The 21,148-nt window shown below is 40.5% G+C and overlaps 3 protein-coding genes across 3 annotated transcripts in view; all 3 read left to right on the top strand.

Annotated features, from left to right (window-relative positions):
- The first annotated feature begins 104 nt into the window (after nucleotides 1-104).
- synpo2la (synaptopodin 2-like a) lies at nucleotides 105-11,376 on the top strand. Its single transcript, XM_058386179.1, has 4 exons — nucleotides 105-1,851; nucleotides 3,863-4,014; nucleotides 4,705-5,414; nucleotides 6,471-11,376. Exons 1-4 carry the CDS (start codon nucleotides 1,750-1,752, stop codon nucleotides 9,062-9,064), a joined length of 3,558 nt encoding a protein of 1,185 aa, XP_058242162.1. The 5' UTR covers nucleotides 105-1,749; the 3' UTR covers nucleotides 9,065-11,376.
- A 1,063-nt stretch (nucleotides 11,377-12,439) lies between these two features.
- myoz1a (myozenin 1a) lies at nucleotides 12,440-18,347 on the top strand. Its single transcript, XM_058379795.1, has 6 exons — nucleotides 12,440-12,599; nucleotides 14,034-14,130; nucleotides 15,466-15,653; nucleotides 15,736-15,991; nucleotides 16,291-16,471; nucleotides 17,377-18,347. The coding sequence occupies exons 2-6, from the start codon at nucleotides 14,043-14,045 to the stop codon at nucleotides 17,609-17,611; spliced, it is 948 nt and encodes a 315-aa protein (XP_058235778.1). The 5' UTR covers nucleotides 12,440-12,599; nucleotides 14,034-14,042; the 3' UTR covers nucleotides 17,612-18,347.
- Nucleotides 18,348-20,271: 1,924 nt separating this feature from the next.
- usp54a (ubiquitin specific peptidase 54a) overlaps nucleotides 20,272-21,148 on the top strand; it is a 54,671-nt gene continuing 53,794 nt past the window's right edge. Inside the window, exon 1 of the mRNA XM_058385579.1 lies at nucleotides 20,272-20,292. The gene's annotated coding sequence lies outside the window, so the exon portion shown is untranslated. The remainder of the gene's footprint in view (nucleotides 20,293-21,148) is intronic.

Below are 21,148 nucleotides of genomic sequence, written 5' to 3'. Positions count from 1 at the left end.
TATATATATATATATATATATATATATATATATATATATATATATATATATATATATAATATATATATATATATCATAGATCAACATTTTTTTAAATAATATAACCGGGATGAACGGATGACTCTTTCAGTGATACTCGAGTAACATCTCCCTCTCTCTCTCCCCCTCCTGCTAGGCTAATGTGACACAGGCCTGTTGAAATTTGTTCTGTTAACAACCCTGGATTAGAAAACACAACACTGCATGGGTTTGAGGACCACAGCTGAGAGCTGAAGCACTGAAACTGACTCTACAAAAGGACCAGGGTGTTTTGTTTTGTTTTTGTGTTGTACATTTGGTCTCTACTGTTTTGTTAGAATGTGAGATTCCAAACAAGTGTCCACAAAAATGTGTACAAAGCTTGATATAAAAATATATATAAAAAAATATATATATTTGTTACATACAAGAGGGTTATTAGGGCCATCTTCCCACATGATACTACTTGAGTGATTGAGTCTTGTGCAAAATAGACCAGAAACAGTTCTGCGAAAATATCTAGAGGAGCCCCTGAAACACCCTCGTACAACACAAGTAACCAGGTAAAATATCATCTTTAACACTATCTTTTAATACAGTGCATGGATGATGGACCTGAGTGTGCAGAGCAGCATCCTTGAGTGTTCAATCAAGCTAATATGCAGAGGAACTTGCATGCCTGAAAGCACTTCAGTTCTGCGAGCACGAAGACATCTTCCCCGACTCAGCACCATCTACACTTTGCTCACAAGTCAAGGTCACAACTCGTGACCTCTCATGCTCATTTATCAAGACCACACTTGCTGACACTGCTCTGTAGACTCGGATGGACTGTCTTCATGCGCTCTGTATTGAAGAAATGGCATAACATCTTAATCATAACACCCAGCATATGGCAGCCAACATAACAGAGCTAAATAAAATCTTCTATGACACTCCTGATTGCTTAATACAGCAAGTAGGTTACACACAACATTTGTTAGTGGTTTTGACAAACATCAAAACATATATTCTGCTACTTGGTCTGTGGGGAAAAGCTGTCAATGTCCATGTAAAGCATTTCTAATCGGTTAAAGGAGAGAAAAGAATATATTTACATTTTACCCTATATCATATATAATCATTTTGTCACATTTAAGCCTCTTGAGAAGAAATTGTGTAGTGGGTAGATAGTGGATTGTGCTAAAAAAAAAAAAAAAACTGACATTGATCACGTCTTATACAGAAAGGCATCTATGATATTAAAAACCTTTTGGACCTGAGCTGTCTTACCTCTTAAAAAGCATTTTTGTGGTATTGGGTAAGTATTGTGTTAATGTGTCTGTCATTCATTACGTTTAGGAATGAGATCCTATTTTTAGTATGGTAATGTTACTCCAATTTTACCCCCTCCCTGCATCTCTGACATCAGTCTGGCTTGATTGATAGGACAAGTGTAGGCCCTCCCTTAAAGCAGCAGAGAATTCCACCTTGTAAGCAGACATTGGTGGCAACCCTCTCCCTCCTTCTCCCCTCTTTACTGCTCCGCCCCATCACAAAGCTCCAGTCCAGAGAATGAGTTCAGGGCCTGAGTGTGACTTTGTGAGACTGAGGTTGGCAAACAGAAAGTCGTCTGAGGAATATCACTGTAGCTGTAGGGTGAGTGCTCTTCTTTGAAACACCATGTAAAGATCAAGCGAGTGCCCTCTTCCCCTAGACCTACACCCCGAATCCAGGAGGCAACGCAGAACCATGGTGGTGGAGGAAATCATCATTACGCTCTCCGGTGGAGCGCCATGGGGCTTCAGACTTCAGGGGGGAGTAGAGCACCAGAGACCACTGCAGGTTGCCAAGGTATGGCTCATCTGAGGCCTGACATGATTTATGATCCAACCAAAGTATGTCCTTAGTCACCTGTTTTATTTGTCTGTTTGCACATCATGCTTTCTGCTTATGTCCATGAGAAGCCAACGGAGAGACTGGAATCAATGAAGTGACCGAAAAAAAACCGTAAACTTATAATCTCCCAGAATTCCCACAGTAAACTACTGATGATATCCATTTGATTTTAACATAATACATTTCAGTATATTTTAGCTGTTGGTTTAATATCATTTTAAAGAAAAGGGCATGGCATTTTTGGCCTGAAATTGTATATATGATCTGTCAGTGCCAATATACGTATTCAAAACTCTTTCAAAGACTTTCTGCAGCAATGAGGCACTCCACATAACTGGGATAGGAATCCACTTTCTCCCAGTTTGGTGGGGTCCTGTCAGAGCACAGGATTTCATTTCCCACACACAGTTAGGACTGTGTTGACCATGCAGAACTGTATTTGATAGCAGGCTATTCTAGGCTGTTCGAGAATATCATGCAATGCAGCTTTCCCAAAGGGTATCGTCTTCATGTCAAGAAAGATATTTATTCTGGAAACAAAACTCACCTCGCTCAAGTTTCTGCATTCTGTAAAAGACGACTAAAGTCATTCTTTTGTCAAGCTTTTTGCAGCCATGGACTGTTTTAACTATCAATTCAGATTTATTTACTAAGATGTTGGAATATGTTACGCTCATTATTTATATGCTTAGCATAATATCTATTTTTATCCTGAAGATATCATGCTTGGCAGAAACCCTCTCTATAATAAAGTATAATCCAACACCAGATGTAAATAATAAAAAAAAGACCATATATAATCTAAAAACTGCATCTGAGCAATTGATCCCATGCTCTGGCTCATGGTGAAGTTTCATGTGATGTTTTTCTTGCTTGTGTAGGTGTTTCTAATCACTGACTGTTGAGATTTCTATATCTTAGGTTTATTATAGGTTAATAATCAGTTTTCTTGTGTTTCTCCTGTCTGAACAGAGAGCACCTGTAAACTGGCTATTCTGTAGAAAACTGCATCTGATGTGTTGAAATATAATCTAAACAAAGCTTAAGTGAACTGAGTCACCAGACTAATGTCCCTCTAGCAATTAGGAGCAAACACTTGGAGAGATTAGGTTTGATTTATACGTCTAAATGTCAGGCCTGAGTATTTTTAGATTCATTGTAACACCAAATTGTAATGTCTTTTACAGTAGGCATCATCTACTCAGATAGAAAGTGTAGTAATGACTGGTTTTATGTGTCCTGGTTTTCTTTGGGAATATGACATGATAAAAAAGACCTAATCATCTGAAGTGTAGTTGTCATGATGGCAGCTAGAGGGAATGTCTGTCCTCTCTGACTGGTATTTTAATGTCTCAGTGTGAGACACAGTCGTGGAGTTGGCTGCATGAATGTGTCGAGGTTTGCAAAACACATACCTATATACCGTGTGATGATAAATGTCATGTTGAATTGCATAAAGGATCATATGGCATGAGAACTCCAAATGAAAATGCGATAAAAGATACGGCATTATTTTTATGAAACATATTTGCTGTATACATTATGTGAAACTAAATAACAAAGTAGATTCTAAGGTGACTTTTCAGACGTCTCGCTGCTGTTGTAGCTTATTAAAACCCACTGAATCTCACTGTTGTCAATCATCTCTGTAATAAACTGTGTGAAGGACAGAGTTCACTTTCAAATGATCTTAGAATTAGGAAGTGAACGTCAATAAAATACAAGTGCTACGTATATCATCAGTATGTAACTGTCTAAAAATACTAATTAGTTTAGTATTCAGGAAATGCTGTTTGTCTTTAAGGTGTCTGATTTTAATAGTGTCCTCCTTGTATTTTAACCTGTTTTGGAAACCCCTCCGACCTATTTTGCCGAGAACGGAATCAGTCAATCAAGTACCAAAGCACTGATTTTTTTAATATTCACTTGTCCTGTCTATGGCTGCCAACTCCCTGTTCTGGTGTAGGTGCGCAAGCGCAGCAAGGCATGCAGGGTAGGACTGCGAGAGGGGGATGAGCTGGTGTCCATCAATGAGAGCTCCTGTGAGCATATGTCGCATGCTCAGGCCATGAATTTCATTGATAGCATCCCTGGATCACTGCGCATTCGGGTAAAGAGGTAAAGCTTTCTATATTCTGAGACTGTCAAAGAAGAGTTTTTCTGAAGTGCTATAATACTATATGGCTAAAAATTTGTGGACATGTGACCATCACACCCATACCTGGATTTTTCTCAAACTGTTGCCACAAGGCACACAATTGGATGCTGCATCATTACAATTTTCTTTCACTGGAACTAAATGGCCTAGCCTAAAATCCGTTCCAGAATGACCATGGACTCTATACACGAAGCAACATCCATGAAGACATGAGCTTGCTGGGGATGGAGTGGAAGTACTTGAATGGCCTGCACAGATCCCTGGCCTCAACCCCACTGAACACTTTCTGGGATGGACTGAAATGCCAACTGCAGCTTTTCTCGTCCAACATCATTACCTAACTCATTAATGCTCTTGTGGCTGAATCCTCACAGCCATGCTCCAAAATCTAGTGGAAGTAGTGTGGATGGTTATTAAAACAGCAAATGGAGAACTAAAACCTGGAATGGGATTTTCAAGAGCTATGTATGAGTGGGATGGTCAAGTCCCTTTTTGGCCAGATAGTGTAGAAGGCACTTGCCATGTGATACCACAATATGTACTTTAGTCAAGTAATATCATTTTAACAGCAAGCAGTTTTGTGTATATAAAAATTACGTGTTTTGTTGTGCTGTTACTTTCTCTATTTTATCTCTTTACACGTGTGTCAGGGCACCGGCTGGATTCCAGTCAGTGGTTCTGGTGGCCCGAGCTCCTTCTCCCCGCATTGATAAAGAGTACCGTGCTGCCTTAAGGGCTAAATCCCCATCCAGCTCTAAAGTGCAGCAGTCGAGTGTTCGACAATCATACTACAGCTCAACGATGTCTCAGAATGTGCGCAGTGGCGTCACCTCCCCATTTGGCAGTGAGGCCTACTATGGAGAGACAGACAGTGATGCAGATGTGGCAGCTCATGACCGTCAACGTAAGCCCAAGCGCCGCAGCCCCAGTAACTCTCCAGGAAAAGCAGGGTACACTTCCCCTGAAATGGGAGAAGCCTCAGAGATGAGTGGCTATGACAGTGCACCAGATGTCCAGGGCTACACCATGGTGGGGTTTGGCTCTCAGGAGGGCACACTGCCTGGGGTGGTTCGCAGAGAGGTGGTGTACCAACCCTCTCCATCTGGAGCCTGGTCCTCACAGACATCCACTGAGACTTCATCTATGAGTGCAGATGAGCAGAGTTCTCAGGACCAGGTATTGGAGGAGGAAGAGAATGGGTTCCAGGAGCCTGCTAATGTACCACTGGTGCCTCCAGAGAGAGCAAAGGGGGCACTGAGGCTGAGCTCCCGTAGTCAGTTGGTGCCCATGGTTGGGCCAGTTGAAAAACCTGTGGATGAGGAGCTCACAAAGACCTACATGGATAAAGCAAAACAAGCCAGTGAGTTTCTTAAACATTGCACTAACCATTGGTAATACTAAGGAACCTCGTAAGATCTTTCTTCTTTAAGAATCATATAAATGAAATGAATGACAGACAGGAGCAGGTCTCTTTACTGACTTTTAATTGCATCTTAGCAAGGACATTAAGGTGCCACTTGTGATCTGATTCAATTAAAAAATACCAGTTGAGCAACTGGTTAACCTTTGTGTGGTTTGTGCATTTTATATAACTGTATGCTGTTAGCATATGTTTTTAAATGACAATGTGATAAGCTGCATGGAACCACTTGAGGAGAAAAGAGCCAGGTCTTTGAGCTAGGCCAAGGGTCTATATTTGTCCCGTGGCTGTGTGGATGAATAACCTGAGCACTTCTTTGATAGGACCAGCCAAAGCATCTCCAGCTGCTCTCTGGTGTCAAAGAGCAGAGTTCCCCCTCTGCTACTCTTACACTGCCATCTCATCTCCCTTTTTAGATTAGAACTTACTTTCTTGCAATCACTTTACGTAGATGAACAAATCCCTTTTTTTTTTTTTGTTGTTATTTTTGTGTCAGTGTTTTGTTTCCTTCGATTTATTACTTCTGGTGGTGTCTACAGGATGCAACATTACAACACAGACATTTTTGCAGTCATGTATACAAGCACAACTATTTATAGGATGTGCATATTGATACCTTACAGATTTATAGGCATGCAGGGTTATAACACCGATCATGGGGACTAGCTGCAAAATCTCTTTACTTATGAGTGAAAGGCAATAAAGTAATTGTCATCAGATCAGTCACTAAGTAAAGTAAAAACCAGGCAGTGCCAAAATGCTTTATATAAATATAGAAAATGCAGTATCTCATGCTCATGGATATTTGCACAAGATACACTACATGAAACAAAAATGGAGAAAGAAAAACATTCTACCCATTAAGAATCATCGTTCTTGTGCTAATTTGATAAACCACAGGCCTGCAAATCATATTTTTGTGCAGTCATGGCATGGTACAACTGAATGCTCACAAGTAACATGTGAATCAATGTAATATGTTCTTGTCTCATTTAGAACTGAACCGTGGTGATACCCTGCAAGACAAACAGGTGAAGGAGGCCCGGAAAAAGTGTCGCACAATTGCCTCTCTCCTGACTGATGCACCTAACCCTCACTCCAAGGGTGTTCTTATGTTCAAAAAACGCCGCCAGCGCTCCAAGAAGTACACGTTGACCAGTTATGGTAGTGTGGATGAGGACATACTACAAGACTCTCAAGAGGAGGACAGTCAATTCCTTGGAAGTGAATCCGAGTTGGATGAAGAGGGATTCAGTGCAGCACCTGATCCTACATGGGACAGCGACTACCTGGAAATTCTGGAGAAGAGATCAGCATCTCGAGGCCTGGAAGGAAATGAAGCAGAGGATTCTCTGAGCACGGGCCTGTGTGACACCGCAGGGAAGGGGGCAAAGCTGTTTGAGCAGCAGAGGAAGAGAGCTAAGGAGCATGCCAAGAAGATTTCTATTGCTCAGGAACAACAGAGTCTGATGCCGAGCCAATTTCACCATGAGATCCAAACACAAGAAATACAGACACAACCATCAAATGTGTCTGTACAGGTAAAAAAGCAAGTGAAAATCCAGCCACCACCAGTTGCACCAAAGCCCACCAAACTACCAGAGCTGAGGATGCAAGAGGAGGTTTGTGCTACCAAGACACAAATCACAGGATCCCCACTTCACGTAACTCCTTCCACTGTTATTGAGCATACTCCCAGCATAACAGTACCAGTCCACAACTTGGTGCCTCTAACAAACCAACCAATAACTGCTGCATTGGCTATGATGCCAGCACCTTCAGCATCTCTGCCCGAGTTGCCAGCTAGCTCTGTGTTAAACCGTACAGCTCGTCCATTTGCCCCTGGGTTCATTAGCCACAGAGCAGCTACAGCACCAGTTGTATTTCGCCCTAACACAGCTAAAAAGACTCCCAGACCAGTCTCAGTGGCAGTGGTGGCAACTACTTTCTCAGCACCATCTGATGAGAAGGTTATAGATGTACCTCCTGCCAGTTTCACAGTGAGCCAAATAAGTGGTGATGTTCCTGCTGAAGTGTCCTCCACATTACTCCCTATGCCCACTGAGCCTCTCCCACACTCTGCTATACCAGATCCTGCAACCTCCCTTACACCACATCCTCCTTCATCAGTGGAAAATATTCAGTCACACACTATCACACCGTCTGTAGTACCTGATTCCTCTGTTCCTGTTCCTGTTCCTATAGTTACTCCTCCTGCTGGTTTCACTGATCCCATTACCGTAACTTCTATTGCATCCTCTCAGTTTACTGCCCCTGAGTCTCAAATGACACCTGTTGACCCCATGACTTTTGCAGTCCCTGCGACTCCTGTTAGCACAATGACTCAACGATCACCTGTAGTGCGTCGAGAAATATCCACAGAGATGGCTCCTACAGCTGGTGGGAAAACTGGTATCCTTCAGGAGGCTCGCCGACGTAGTGCCATTAAGCCAATGTTCAAGGTGTTGGAGAACAAGAAATCCTCGCCCAATCCTGAGCTGCTGTCTATGGTGCAGAATTTGGATGAGAGGCATAAGCATGTCTACACAGATCATGTCTCTTTCGTTGAGGACTCATACAATTTTGATGATAGGAGGGTAAGGATCGCACCACCAGTGGCTCCTAAACCACGCATCATCCCCGAAATATCTCAGATTCCTCAGGCAGGGGGTAAAGGTGCTGAGCTATTTGCAAGAAGACAAAATCGCAGAGATCTCTTTGTGGTAGATTCTGCTCCAACACACTTGCTGCAGCAGCAGCAGCAGCACTATACAGAGCCCCAGTCTACTATGGCTATGATCCAACCAGGTGATTCATCCTGGAAGTATTCTCCAAATGTCCGTGCTCCCCCACCAATTGGGTACAACCCTCTCCTGTCCCCTTCTTGCCCCCTGGTATTACAGCGTGGAGGAGCAAAGGGCACTGAAATAAAACCCAAGGTGGGTAAGAGTGGTCATGGAATCCAGAAGGAAGGTATCAGGGCCATAGACTTTATGAGGAGGCAGCCTTATCAGCTCAACTCAGCCATGTTCAGGTTTGGAGGTGACTCAAGTACACAGTCATCAGGTTCCTCCTACCAGAGGCAACCACAAGTGGGTCACACCTTAAGCCAACCCAGACAGGTACCCGTGAAGGCAGCACGTGTGTATCAGATCAAACGCTTCTCTACTCCTACTCCTATGTCAGCTCCAACAATATGCCCCACAGTGATTACTCCTCGTGCGCAAACATCTCTGGGTGAACCCCTGTGTCGCTCTGACATGACCTCCCCTACCCCAGCACCTGTTTCCCCTCCACCTCAGCCTGTAACTGCAGCCATGTCTGCACGAGCTCCAGGTTTGCCAGAACTCCCTAAAATCTCTGCCACGCCTATATTTCTTCCTACTCCATACTCACCCCCAGCTTCTCTATCCAGCATGTCAAGCCAAAGCTGCCAGGGTCTTCAGGGTACCAAACAGTTCAAGAGTGCTCCTGAGCTTAGTTCCCTGCCACCAGTCCCTTTGAAGCCTACAACCCAGGCACCCAAGCCACGATTTATTGCTACACGGGTGGGCATACAGCCTTATATCTGGAGGCCTGGGGCTGTGTAGAAATAAGTGATACACTAAAGAATGGATGAGTACAATCTTTATCAAAATTTATACAAACATTTCAGATGCTGATACCAAATGAGAATAACAACAATTGTGCTGGTTTATTTGGAGCAATATGAAACAGAGTAAACTACAAATAATTGAGGCAAACACTGACTGTACCACAAGCCTTCTCGCCTGATATTGCCTGACCTCACTAATGCTCTTGTGGCTGAATGGGGCAAAATGTAGTGGAAAGCCTTCCTGAAGAGTGGAAATGGTTATAGTAGCAAAGTGGGTACTGAAGCTGTAATGGGATGTTCAACCAACATATATGGTTTTGATAGTCAGGTGTCTACAAACCTGTATAGTTTATTTAGTAATGAACATGTTAAACAGTTACATTTGATCATTCGGAATTGTAGTGTGATACTAAATTTATTGTACCGTTATGCAGAATGCACACAATGCTCCATTTTTGGCAGCCAGGTACAAAACCTAAAGATGCTAGTATCTGTAAAGTCTGCTATATCCAAGTCACTCCATCACAGTGTTTTTAGCGTTTTACCTTTTATTGAGAGTCTTTAAATTATAATTTGCAGATTAGGTACTGAATGAAAAAATTGAGTAATTGAGACTCGGCTCAAAGAGAAACCTTTGGGAATTTGTGATGTTTTTAATAATACACTGTTTTATTTTACATATTATAAAAGCTACTCCCAGTCAAATCTATTATTGTTGGCACCCATCAGCACTACACTGGGTGAACAGGACTTGAAGAAAATGCTTACCTTTCTCTAAAATTAGTACAGTTATTAACAGAAAGAAAGGGGCCACAAACAATGAAAAGCCCTTTCACCCACTATACAACACAGTGGTAGTATTTTGACGCTTTCAGGCTGTTTTCTATCTAGTGGTCCAGTGTTGCAACTATATAGTATACTACTCATATGCTGAACTAAAAATATGACTCACTGTGTACTTTATTCATTATATATATATTTAATTTTGCTTATTATATTGAACGTGCCAAAGATTCTAGAGTTAACTGCAAACTTGTATCTGTTGGGTCTTTTTTGCTGAGACCTATAAGCTTTATTAATGTTTGAAAATGAAATTGTACTGGCTAAAAGGAATAAGGTAAGCTGGATCCCCGCTTCTCATAAACCAATCAGAAATTATATCTGTCCTGGCAGACCCTGGAAGGAACAGGTGCATAAGGGTCACAGCCTATTTGTGGGAGTAACGTAAACAGCAAACCGACTTCATCCAAATAGGACCTGGCACTTATGTCTCACTCACATCCTAATACAATAATAATGTTTATTTAATTCATTTAATGTTGCTGTAAGAGCTCAAACTAACAGTGTTGAAGGTTATGTGGGCAAGACAGTCCAAAGGGATGGGTTTGAAGACCAAGCCTTCCAACTAGTTCTGTGTTCAGTCACACCAGGCATGCGTAGTGACCACTCTACAGAAGGTATTAGCTAGATCACTGGAATTAGACACAAGGTTCTTACTGCTAGGCATGTTGGGTGCTTTGAGATGACAAACTCCCAGCGAGTTGATTGTAACCTGAAGTGATATTTGAGTGTGAGCTCCCAAAGCCGCTAGTGAAGAAAAGGAAAGCAGAAAGCCAAGATGATCTATTAGGGTTATCGAGGCAGCACTGAAGGAAAAAGTAGCAAGTAGTACAGGAACTCATTACAGGAGCATATTATACTACTGAATGTAGGAGACGCTGAGAGAATAATATATATGAGGTACTATGGATAAACATTATATGATCCTCAAGGCCTATTTAACTTTTAATAGATTACCATACCCCAAATTAGATAGTGTTGAACATGTCCCACGATGAGCTTGTGTTTAGCTGTTCATTTATGCACTCTTCTATAAACTATGCACGTAAAGCTTTATAGAAATAATTGCACAAATTATTCATTGTAGTAGACTGTAGTGAAGATCGGATTGTTTCCATGTGCTGTAACATTTGATTAGTAGAAGTGTGAGTGAGTGAGTGAGTGAGCATAGATATATATGCCTCAGTGATATTGGACTGAATAGCTTTTGATGAAAAGATGTATTTTTCAATAAATAAAAATATACTTGAAAGTTCTTATGCCTCTCATTTGTTACACTACACTGCCCCCTATCTTTAGCGTTGGTATTACAGTTCATTACAGAATCTACAGACGGCACTAAATTATATAACTAGCCACACGGTGGAGACCTTTCCCCATTTATCTACTGATCATAAACAACCTGTCTTGATACACTGTCTTGAAAAACAGAAGAAATAAATTAGAATATTGGATAATTGGAAATAAAATCATAAACTCATAGAACATCTCAAATGTAATACTGTATATGCTTCTCAAATGTAATGTTACACTAAAATGTTACAGCACTTGCTCCTCTTACATGCCTAGTTTTCTAATAACCATATAAAAGCATGGTAACTGTTAGGATATCTTGGAATTGCAGTTTATGCAAAATAAAGTGCGCAAAATAAAGCTCTTTGTTTAGGACCAATGGTCAGCACAATACACAGCAGAGAAGTGCTATTCACGCTGAGGCATAAACTGGCATCATTCTCATCTTATATTTAGGGCTGTTAATGTTCATCTATGTTCCTGTACTTTTTAAACCAGTGTGGTTATATCTGGTATGGAGTATGGCCACTTGCTGAATTACTAAAGAAAGAACAGTTCTGCACAAGGGTAACTGCGATTGCTGTAGAAATCTGCTTCCTCTCTGCTCCATGGTGGAGGAATTAAAGATATAAATCACATATTACACTGTCAGTTAATGATGTAAGTCTAGCATGTGTTTGTAGTAATTCGTGTAATCTGTGATATTGCATTGTTGCATCTTGTACTATAGTCTTGAAGAAATCTTGTTTTGTATTTATATAATCTCATATAACATCTCTCTCTCTCTTTCTCCATCTCCATATATAGGTATATAAAACTTAACTTGTATACACTAAACTGCTGTAATTTCTGACTGCTGTGACTGTGAATACTGGAGTAATGGGTAAAGTTAGAAATGCAGACAAACAAAAGCACCATTAGCATATTTAGAGAACATGTGGTCACAGGTCAGTGGCCTGCTTTATGAATGTAAAAAGGTGAAAATCATTCCAGAGGAAGAAGATAATTAATGCAAGGAGGAAACAGTACAACTACCACATTCAATATTTGGAGCAGTCCTTGCTCTGTCAGACTATTTGATAACTACACTCTCTCTCTCTCCCCTATATTTAGAACATGAAGCATCTGCAAGAAAGATATTAGACTCTTGATATGACCATCAACGCATGCAGCCTGAGACCCCCCTCCATCCCCTACTCTGTCATACACTCCACGTCCCCCCCCCCCCCTTTCTACGACTTGCTATCCAAGTCCTGACTGGTTTTTGCACTCCCCAGGATCTTCGTCCAGTCACAGGTCAGCAACACCCTGGGATTTACAAACTTTTGATTGAGTCAGAATCAGAAGTTTTGCCTCTTCCTCTTGAGACCACTTCTGTACAGGAGTTTAAGACCCGGGTGAGTGGATCACAATGTGTGCGCTCTGCCTTTGCATGCACCGTTTAATAGTTTATCAGCTGCACAGTTTATATTAAACCATAAGACCAGTAGTACTCTTACTGAAAGACTATCATGATTAGAGAGACAGCCATGCAGCATACAGTATGTATGCTTTTATAAGGTTTTCACTGCCAAATGTAGAAAAGGATTCATATCAGATTTTGGTTCCATGTATAAAAGTACAGGGCAGTGAGAGAGGGAATGTGCTGAGCCGCCCTCTATGTTGCCCGGCTGTTGATTTTATATGGAGTGCAAAGCCTGGAATATCCAGCTGGGGCAACTTGAGCTGAGTGCTGCACAGGTTACCAGTGTTTTACAAGAACACCAACAGCTTTCCCATATCACCCCCAGCTTGGACTCTACCACATTTTCACACTTTTTCCATCAGAATTTGTCACTTCTGTAGAATTGGATACGTATTTTTGCGTTTGACTTTGTCTGTCATCACATCTGTGACGCCACCACTCGCTGCTAAAAGGTCTTCAAAATGGCATTTATAAATAGCTGGAGTAGATTGAATTACAGAGAAGTGAATTCAATGTTTGCTATTAGCAGAGTCTTGAGGTGGCAGAGATACTGTATGGTACATGAAGTTAAAAGCTTATATGATTTTAAAACAAGGATATAAGAGTCACAGAATTAATCCCCAGGGAAGACAAGATTTCCAGTTTACCACCATAAACAAGTGGGTGCAAATATTATATTATATTATATATATATATATATATATATATATATATATATATATATACACTTTTATTTGTTTTTGTTTTTTTTACAAAAAAAGTCCAATCATATGGAAAGCAGTTGGGGTATCAGTTCGGTGTGTGTGTGTAGGGGGGGTGCTATATGTTTTCCTTTCTCAGGCTTCGGTGTGGAATCTGTGGAATGTGAGGTCATATACACACAGACATGACGTGTGTCCAACACCCTGCGCCGCTGCGCTAATGCACTCACTACAGCAATAGCAATGATTAACTACTAAAGAAGTTTTTACTTACGGTGGCTTAGCTGAGACTTGAAGACATGTTGAGATGAATTTGATCCACTAGGAAAAAAATAAAATACGTTTTATTCTTTATTTATCAGTGTTTGTTTTTCTTGGCATCTGAGTGAAGGTATGATGGTGTATCACTTTAGGAACATAGAGTAAGGTAAAGCCTGTTGGTTTTATTATAGATTTTTACTTTGGCTCCTAAATTCAATAGTAGAAAATTAGCTGATAGTGCATGATTATTGTGTGATATAAAAACACTCCTAATTCTACAATATCTAACATCAATTCAAGAGAATTCAGAGACAATTCTCACTAATTATAAATCTCCTTAGACAATTTTATGAAAGCATTGCCTACTTAACAATTACGTTCTATCTTTGGTGTGTTTCCCCCAGTTTGGAGTCATGCCTCTCGCTGGAACACCTGCCCCTCCCAACAAGAGGAAAAAAACTACTAAAATCATCACTGACCTGTCACATATCACTCAGAATGGTGAGGCTCCTACAGACATCATGTCTGGCTGTAATACACACTGAGAAACATGCACATGTGTAATGATGAAGCTGATTCGTACCATAGGGCTTCATTTTTTTTTTTTTTCCAAATGTAATTTCACTTAGTATAAACTTGAACACTAATGATACATTCTTAACTTGAATCTATAGTAGAGAAGTACTGAGGTCAGTGAAGAGACACTTTCATGTGGTATCCCTTTGAAATGTTTATAATTCAGTGTGTGTTTGTTCAGCTCACCTCATCTGTGAAATACTCACTGTGAGAGCTGATATGGTGAATGATGAGAGAGATTACCAGCGGAGAACAACACACAGATTGTATTTAACCACAGGGCCTTTGATTCTGTAGCAGGTCAGACACTGAGTCTCTCCATAACTAAACATTCAGGTCAAACTGGGAGGCCAAAAAAGTTGTATTTATAATAATAATAATAATGTTAGTTTGTGGGTGGCACTTGAGCTTTCAGGGGCTGTCACTGAGGTTCTGCATGGCTATACTATATATATCCTAATGAGGTGAAAACTGCCACACAGACAAACATTTAGCCTACAGATTTCACAGCAGAAATGGCAGCTGTCTTTTTAATTATCACAGAAGTGCCTCTCAGAGCCACACAGGGGCTTTACTTAATATAATCAACATGCTTTTCTCTACCGTTTTCCAATATATGAATACAGAGGAAAGACAGTACACATGGGATTCTACCTTTTCATTAAAACGTTTATCGGTGTAGCATTATTCATTAAAACTCTATTGTGTGTTTGACTTCGAGCAAAATCATATTTAGGTGATGAAATGTTACGTTAGGCCGATGAATGAGTGATGAGTGAGTAGATAAATTACAATAGACTACTGTTCTCGGGTTCCTGTCCTAATTTGCAGCTCCATCATGGTATGAACCAAGCATTAGATCAGTGATCTGTAAACTGGTCTAAAAACTGGAAGGTCCTGCTTACCTACATATTGTGTTACTTCCTTTGTATGACACAAAATCCTCATTGATGCTTTTTCAGGAGACTTCATATAGAGGGCAAATAAGGAAACATATATGATCAAATGTATGAACAAACAAGCACATAATGTGAGTTTACTGAAAGTGACAGGGATAAAACGCTTATGCAAGAAATCAGCTAGTCACACAGTGGTTACAGGCTATGACAGTAAATTGAATTGCAATGATTGGACATGTTGATTAATTGAACATCTAGCAACCTATATTGTAAATACATTTAGAACATAACAGTGGTAGAGAGAATTTAGAAAACGGGCATGCTCAATATTAGCTACTCGTCTTTCTTTCTGCGCCCACAGAGTATGAGTCAGAGCCTGAGGCCTCTGAGTTTGACTTGGGGCCGAAGATCAGTATACCAAAAGATGTAATGCTGGAAGAACTGTCCCTGCTCAAAAACAAAGGCTCCAAGATGTTTAAAATGAGGCAGCTGCGTGTGGAGAAGTTCATCTATGAGAACAACCCTGACGTCTTCAACGCTGACTCTATGGTGAGAATAATCATGCTGCACATTGTGTACATTCTGCACTGAATGTGTTCATTTGTACTACTCTTGATATCTGTTCTCCTAGGATAACTTCCAGAAGTTTGTCCCTGGCATTGGCGGCCAAATGGTGGATGTTGGTGGACATCTGGTGGGTGCACGTCTTGTTGGTGGACAGATAGTTGGTGGACAGATAATTGGAGGTGGACATGCACCTGTGCCTCCTCCCAAACCAGGAAGCCGGGGTATAGGGGCAGGAAGTGGAGTTGGTGTAGGAGGAACAGCTGGCGGAGTGGGTGCAGGGGCAGGCGGGAGTGCTGGCTCATCAGCTGATGTCTCACAGAGTGAGTAGTAGAAAAGAATCCAGATGGTGGCCTCCATACACCAGCCAGATCAGTTATACTCACTTCATTTCCACTAAAAATATGGGGCTAAAGGTTTTGTCTGTATAATGTAGGAGACATTAGCGTGCATGCATAAGGCCACAGCTCATTCTTTACTGAAGGCTTACACACTTGAGTCAATTGGGGGAAAAAGAATTGCAGTAGCTCCAGAAGTATTTCTTCAAATATTCTTCAAATATTTATCATCTGGGGCCTTCTTTTAATGGCTTCTGTTTTAATCTGCTTGAATATCTCCACAGGTGCAGAAAGCACTAAGGCTGCTTTAGCTAAAGAGAAGAAAAGAAAGGAATATGTGAAGACATATGTATCACCCTGGGAAAAGGCCATGAAGGGCAATGCAGAGCTTATATCTACTATGAAACCATACATGCCAGGACCCTGTGATCAGAAAGACCTGACTAAATACAAGTGTTTTAACAGGTGCCATGCTACATACACTATATTGCCAAAGGTTTTGGGACACCCCTCCAAATCATTGAATTCAGGGGTTGTTTTTTAAGGGCTTGGGCTTGGCCCCTTAGTTCCAATGAAAGGAACTCTCTTTGTGTACTGGTGTACAGTCATGTTGGAACAGGAAGGGGTCATCCCAAAACCGCTCCCACATGGGAGCATGAAATTGTCCAAAATGTCTTGGTATGCTGAAGCATTAAGAGTTCTTTCACTGGAACTAAGGGGCCAAACCCAACCCCTGAAAAACAACACCTGAATTAAATGATTTGGAGGGGTGTCCCAAATCTTTTGGCAATATAGTGTATCTGTTCTTCACACTGCCTGCTATGGTCTCAAAAATGCTACTAAAGATATTTGTGAACAGATTTAGTTGATCCGAATGCCAACAAACAAAAATGTCTGTGAGAATTTAACTTCTTTTAAAATTATTGTGAGCTCAAATAAAACGTGTAAATTTGTTCTTTTGAGATAGGAAAGCATATTCGTGATGGAAATGTCGGCTTTTTTCCAGTGAGGGTCATTGACTCAGTTCTCCAGTATGAGTCACTGACTTCCACATGACTCATTTCCAGTTTTACCTCTAAACCCAGTCAAAATCTCAAAGCAAGGTTACAGTTTCATTGACTTACATTCCTACATTAATATAAGTATTATTTTCGCTAGAACAGGTTATACTTCCATATCCTGTAAAAAACAAACAAACAAACAAACAAAAAAAAACACTTTGGATAAGAAAGGAAGAAAATAAATAAAATTAAAAATAAATGAAATGTGTAATCATTTCATAAAAATGTGTAACACTCTACCTTATTTGAAGGTAGCATCATTATTTTTCACAATTCATTATTTACACAAACCTTTTCTCCCCCCTTTAGGTCAGCCATGCCTTATGGTGGCTTCGAGAAAGCTTCTCAGCTGATGACCTTCCAGCTGCCAGATATCGAGGCAACAGTAGAGGAGCCGGAGCCCGCCGTGGTGTACCATCATGACATACACTCAAGACCCTCTTTTAACCGCACTCCCATCGGCTGGGTGGGCAGCGGAGACACAAGCAACATCCACCTCCAGGTTGATACCATGCCATTCGATGGGGAGACCGACGAGCTGTGAGGAATGAACATCCTAGACCTTCAAAAAGTGCACTCTATCTTCACTTCCCCATGCCTGCTTTGCATTTCCTCTAACCCACCTGTTCTCTGTTTCTCTCTCTCTCTCTCACACACACACACACACACACACACACAGTGATTCCATATATGTAATTTGTGCTTCAATTTCAGTGGATCACTGTGTGTGAAATCAGTCCTGATCCATGTGTCCTGATCCATTCACTGTTCAAATTTAAATACATGGTTGTGAGACTGAAAATCTGTCAGTAAAGAAAATATATGAACAGCTTACAAAATAAAGAAGGCTAAAATCATCAATCCTACAATCCCAGAGTCTTAAAGTACCCATTTGACCTATATCTCATGTCCATCTGTGGCTTTTACATACAAAGTTCTGCTATGCACATGTGCCCCAATGAGATCTGTATGTGGATAAGTGAGTTGGGAAATGATCACTTGAGAACTCTAGTACAGTCCATCTACTACTGAAATGTTAGTTAAGTTAGCATATAACCTTCACTGGAACTTGGAAAGTATTTACTTAAAATGTACTTTAAAAGCTGTTTGATTAAATGAAAGACATATTGGCTTGATGATGATGATGATGATGATGATGATGATGATGATGTGAGTATGCAACATGTTTACCTACTGTTGTTTGGCATGTTAAATGATGATATTGTAATGAATAATAAGAGTTTAACATGACCCCAACTTAATAAATATTTGATAGCCGATGATTGCCTTTTTTCTGTTCTTTCTGTCACAATGAGATTTTCATAAAAGCAAATAAATGGAAAAAATAGATAAACTATAACAGCATTTTCTATTATTATTATTAGTAGTAATAGTAGTAGTAGTAGTAGTATTTGTATTATTAGCATTATTATTATTTATATATAGTTTAATAATAGAATAGCTTTCGGTTTTGCATGTCCTGGTGCTCAGATACACAAAAATAAAATAAAATAAAAATAAAATATAAAGAATGACTTAAAGCTATAAGCTTAACAGGTGCTACAAGTGTGTAAAGTTGCAAGATAAGGAATAAATGCAATACATACATATGAGCTTAGCATGTGCTGCATACTGTATACTGCTTAATATATTAATTACAAATATTAAGAAACCTTTTAAAAAGCAACATGCACCACAAGATACATTCTCTTTTACAGCCCATAAGGCATTTCACAAAATTATACTATTATGTTTCAGAGTATGTTTTCCTTAGAGCTTAGGTTTGGGCAAAGGTTTAGTTTACAGCTCCAGGGTTCCCCAGTTTAATCCTGAGCTCATGTTACTGTTTCCCAGGGTCTGTGTGGGTTTCCTTAATGTTCTCTTGTTTTTTCCTCCTTCCGAAAAACAAGCCAGTAAGTGAATTGGCTACACTGAATTACTCCTATGAGTGTGTGCATGTTGCGCTGCAATGGACTGACATCTCATCCAGGGTGTATTCTCGTGCTTTGTGCCCAGAGTCGCTGGGATAGTGTCCAGATCAACCACAACCCTGACCATGATAAAGCAGTTACTGAAGATCAGTACATGAATGATCAAGCTAATAAAGATAAAATATTGTAAATGCTCATGCTGAGAGATGATGCCAGATTATGGGTAATGGATTAACCTTTTCAAATAAAGAGTGTTTTACATAGATTTAAGAAATATATTATGTACAAAAATAATCAGTACCATAAGGAATAGCAGAAGAAGTTGCAATTCACAGACAGCAGTTACAAATGCTGTTTTAGATATTATGCATATTTTAAAATGGTTAATTTAACCTAGTGTATCCTAGATTTTAGGTTTTCATTCTTTATAGATATGTGTGTGTGTATGTTGTGTCTTGTAACTGTCTAAGCTGCGGTAACGCAATAATTTCCCTCATGGGATCAATAAAGTATCTATCTATCTATCTGTCTGTCTGTCTGTCTGTCTGTATGTATGTATGTCTATCTATGTTTATGATTATAAATAATTATATTTACTTAATTATATTTAACTAATTATACTAATTATATTTACACATGTATATTTCTATGTATACTTAAGTCCAAGTGAACTAAGAAACCCAGCTCTCTGCCTGGTTGATGGTACGACAGCAATATAATAATAATAATACTTTATAATGTATTAGTTTTTTGGTGAAAGTGAACTAGTAGGTCCAGATTTGTCGCACTGTGACTACCTGAATGAGTCTCGCGAGAGTTGTCCACATGGTCACCACCTGAGTCAGTATCGCGAGATTTCGGTTACCTTGGCTGCAGCACACACACAGTGACGCCGGAGGATGTGTAAAGACTGAGTGGCGAACCAAACAACGAGGGAACGGAACCACACCGACTCGAACCAGGCAAGCGAACTCAAAAAACAAATATCTTACTATTAACACTTATTCACGCGGTTTCCGTCAGAAATGATGTGTTTGTTTCTGGTTTGAAGTTCAGATGCAGCGTAATGCGCGCGCGCGCGCACACACACACACACACACACATGTGCAGGTCTTAAAGAATGAGTGACGTTTACTGGGTCCGTCCCATGCCGTCCTAACCTACTACACAGTATGAAAGTACATCACCGTACATTACTATAAGGTTACCATAGTTACCTAGGAGGCGTAGCATAACTGCGTACTATATAGTAGGGTAGTGTGCAGGTTGTGACGGAGCTGCTGTTTCGGGCAACGTGAGTAAAAAGATGCGTTACTTAGTTTGAAATTTGTCTCCATTGTCATAGCGATGTGTGAAATAGTGCAGCGTCCAAATGAACGGCGCATTGCATGCAAAAGCGCTCATGTGCACGAAGGAGAAAATCAGGAAACACGTTAAACGCAGATCCTAAAGCTGCTGACGAAGCTGCTCGGTGCTCAGCTAGCAGCTAATAGCACTGCGCATCCACTTCAGACTACGTTACTAGAGCTGGAGCACGAGCTGAGCCTTTTGTTCCACTCAGGACGTTTTGTATTTTTTACCTGATCACTGTTTGATGTGCCACGTGACGTTCAGTGTGTATCAGGAATGTTGCAGGTATCAGCAGATATGCTGCTGTTAGAGGTGAGCGCGTCTACTACAACGTGTGTGTGTGCGCGCGCGCGCTCTCTACATGAACCCATAGTTCCCTTTTCAGCATATTCTTTCATTGGTGTAGTAGTAGATCCTTTCACTCCTGTATGTGTCTCTTCCAAGTCAGGGTCATCATTTGCACTCAGTGTCTTGGTACCTGGCAGTTTTGCACTCATGAATGTTATTGTCAGTCAGCTACTGGACATGTTCAGATAAGACCTCTTCATACCACCATATGACATCTGTTGCACTGCCAAGTACGCAGGCCTTCTGTAAATATTGCCCAGGTTGGAGGCAAAGCCTCTGGGGATATAACTAGTTCTAACACAATATTCTGTACTGCTTTAAGAAATTTGTTGTTGATGCATTTTCCTCCTGCCTTTGTCTTTTCTTTTTTTGTTGACCAGTTTTGCGTCATTTTAGCAAACGTGTGAATGAAAGTAACTGCTCCAGACCCCCTACATATGGGAAAATGTCTA

This window comes from Hemibagrus wyckioides, linkage group LG03 (assembly GCF_019097595.1).
Source record: "Hemibagrus wyckioides isolate EC202008001 linkage group LG03, SWU_Hwy_1.0, whole genome shotgun sequence".
In the NCBI taxonomy this organism is placed as follows: domain Eukaryota; kingdom Metazoa; phylum Chordata; class Actinopteri; order Siluriformes; family Bagridae; genus Hemibagrus; species Hemibagrus wyckioides.
Note: the sequence above shows the minus strand (reverse complement) of the source record. Positions and strands in the feature narration are given on the sequence as shown.

What these genes read in the sequence shown, in the direction of transcription:
- synpo2la (XM_058386179.1), top strand. Translation starts at nt 1,750, where the DNA reads ATGGTGGTGGAGGAAATCATCATTACGCTCTCCGGTGGAGCGCCATGG. An exon ending in CTGCGCATTCGGGTAAAGAG is followed by an intron (nt 4,015 to 4,704) that starts GTAAAGCTTTCT and finishes CACGTGTGTCAG; the next exon opens with GGCACCGGCTGGATTCCAGT. An exon ending in GGATAAAGCAAAACAAGCCA is followed by an intron (nt 5,415 to 6,470) that starts GTGAGTTTCTTA and finishes TGTCTCATTTAG; the next exon opens with AACTGAACCGTGGTGATACC.
- myoz1a (XM_058379795.1), top strand. Translation starts at nt 14,043, where the DNA reads ATGCCTCTCGCTGGAACACCTGCCCCTCCCAACAAGAGGAAAAAAACT. An exon ending in TCTTCAACGCTGACTCTATG is followed by an intron (nt 15,654 to 15,735) that starts GTGAGAATAATC and finishes CTGTTCTCCTAG; the next exon opens with GATAACTTCCAGAAGTTTGT. An exon ending in ATCAGCTGATGTCTCACAGA is followed by an intron (nt 15,992 to 16,290) that starts GTGAGTAGTAGA and finishes ATATCTCCACAG; the next exon opens with GTGCAGAAAGCACTAAGGCT.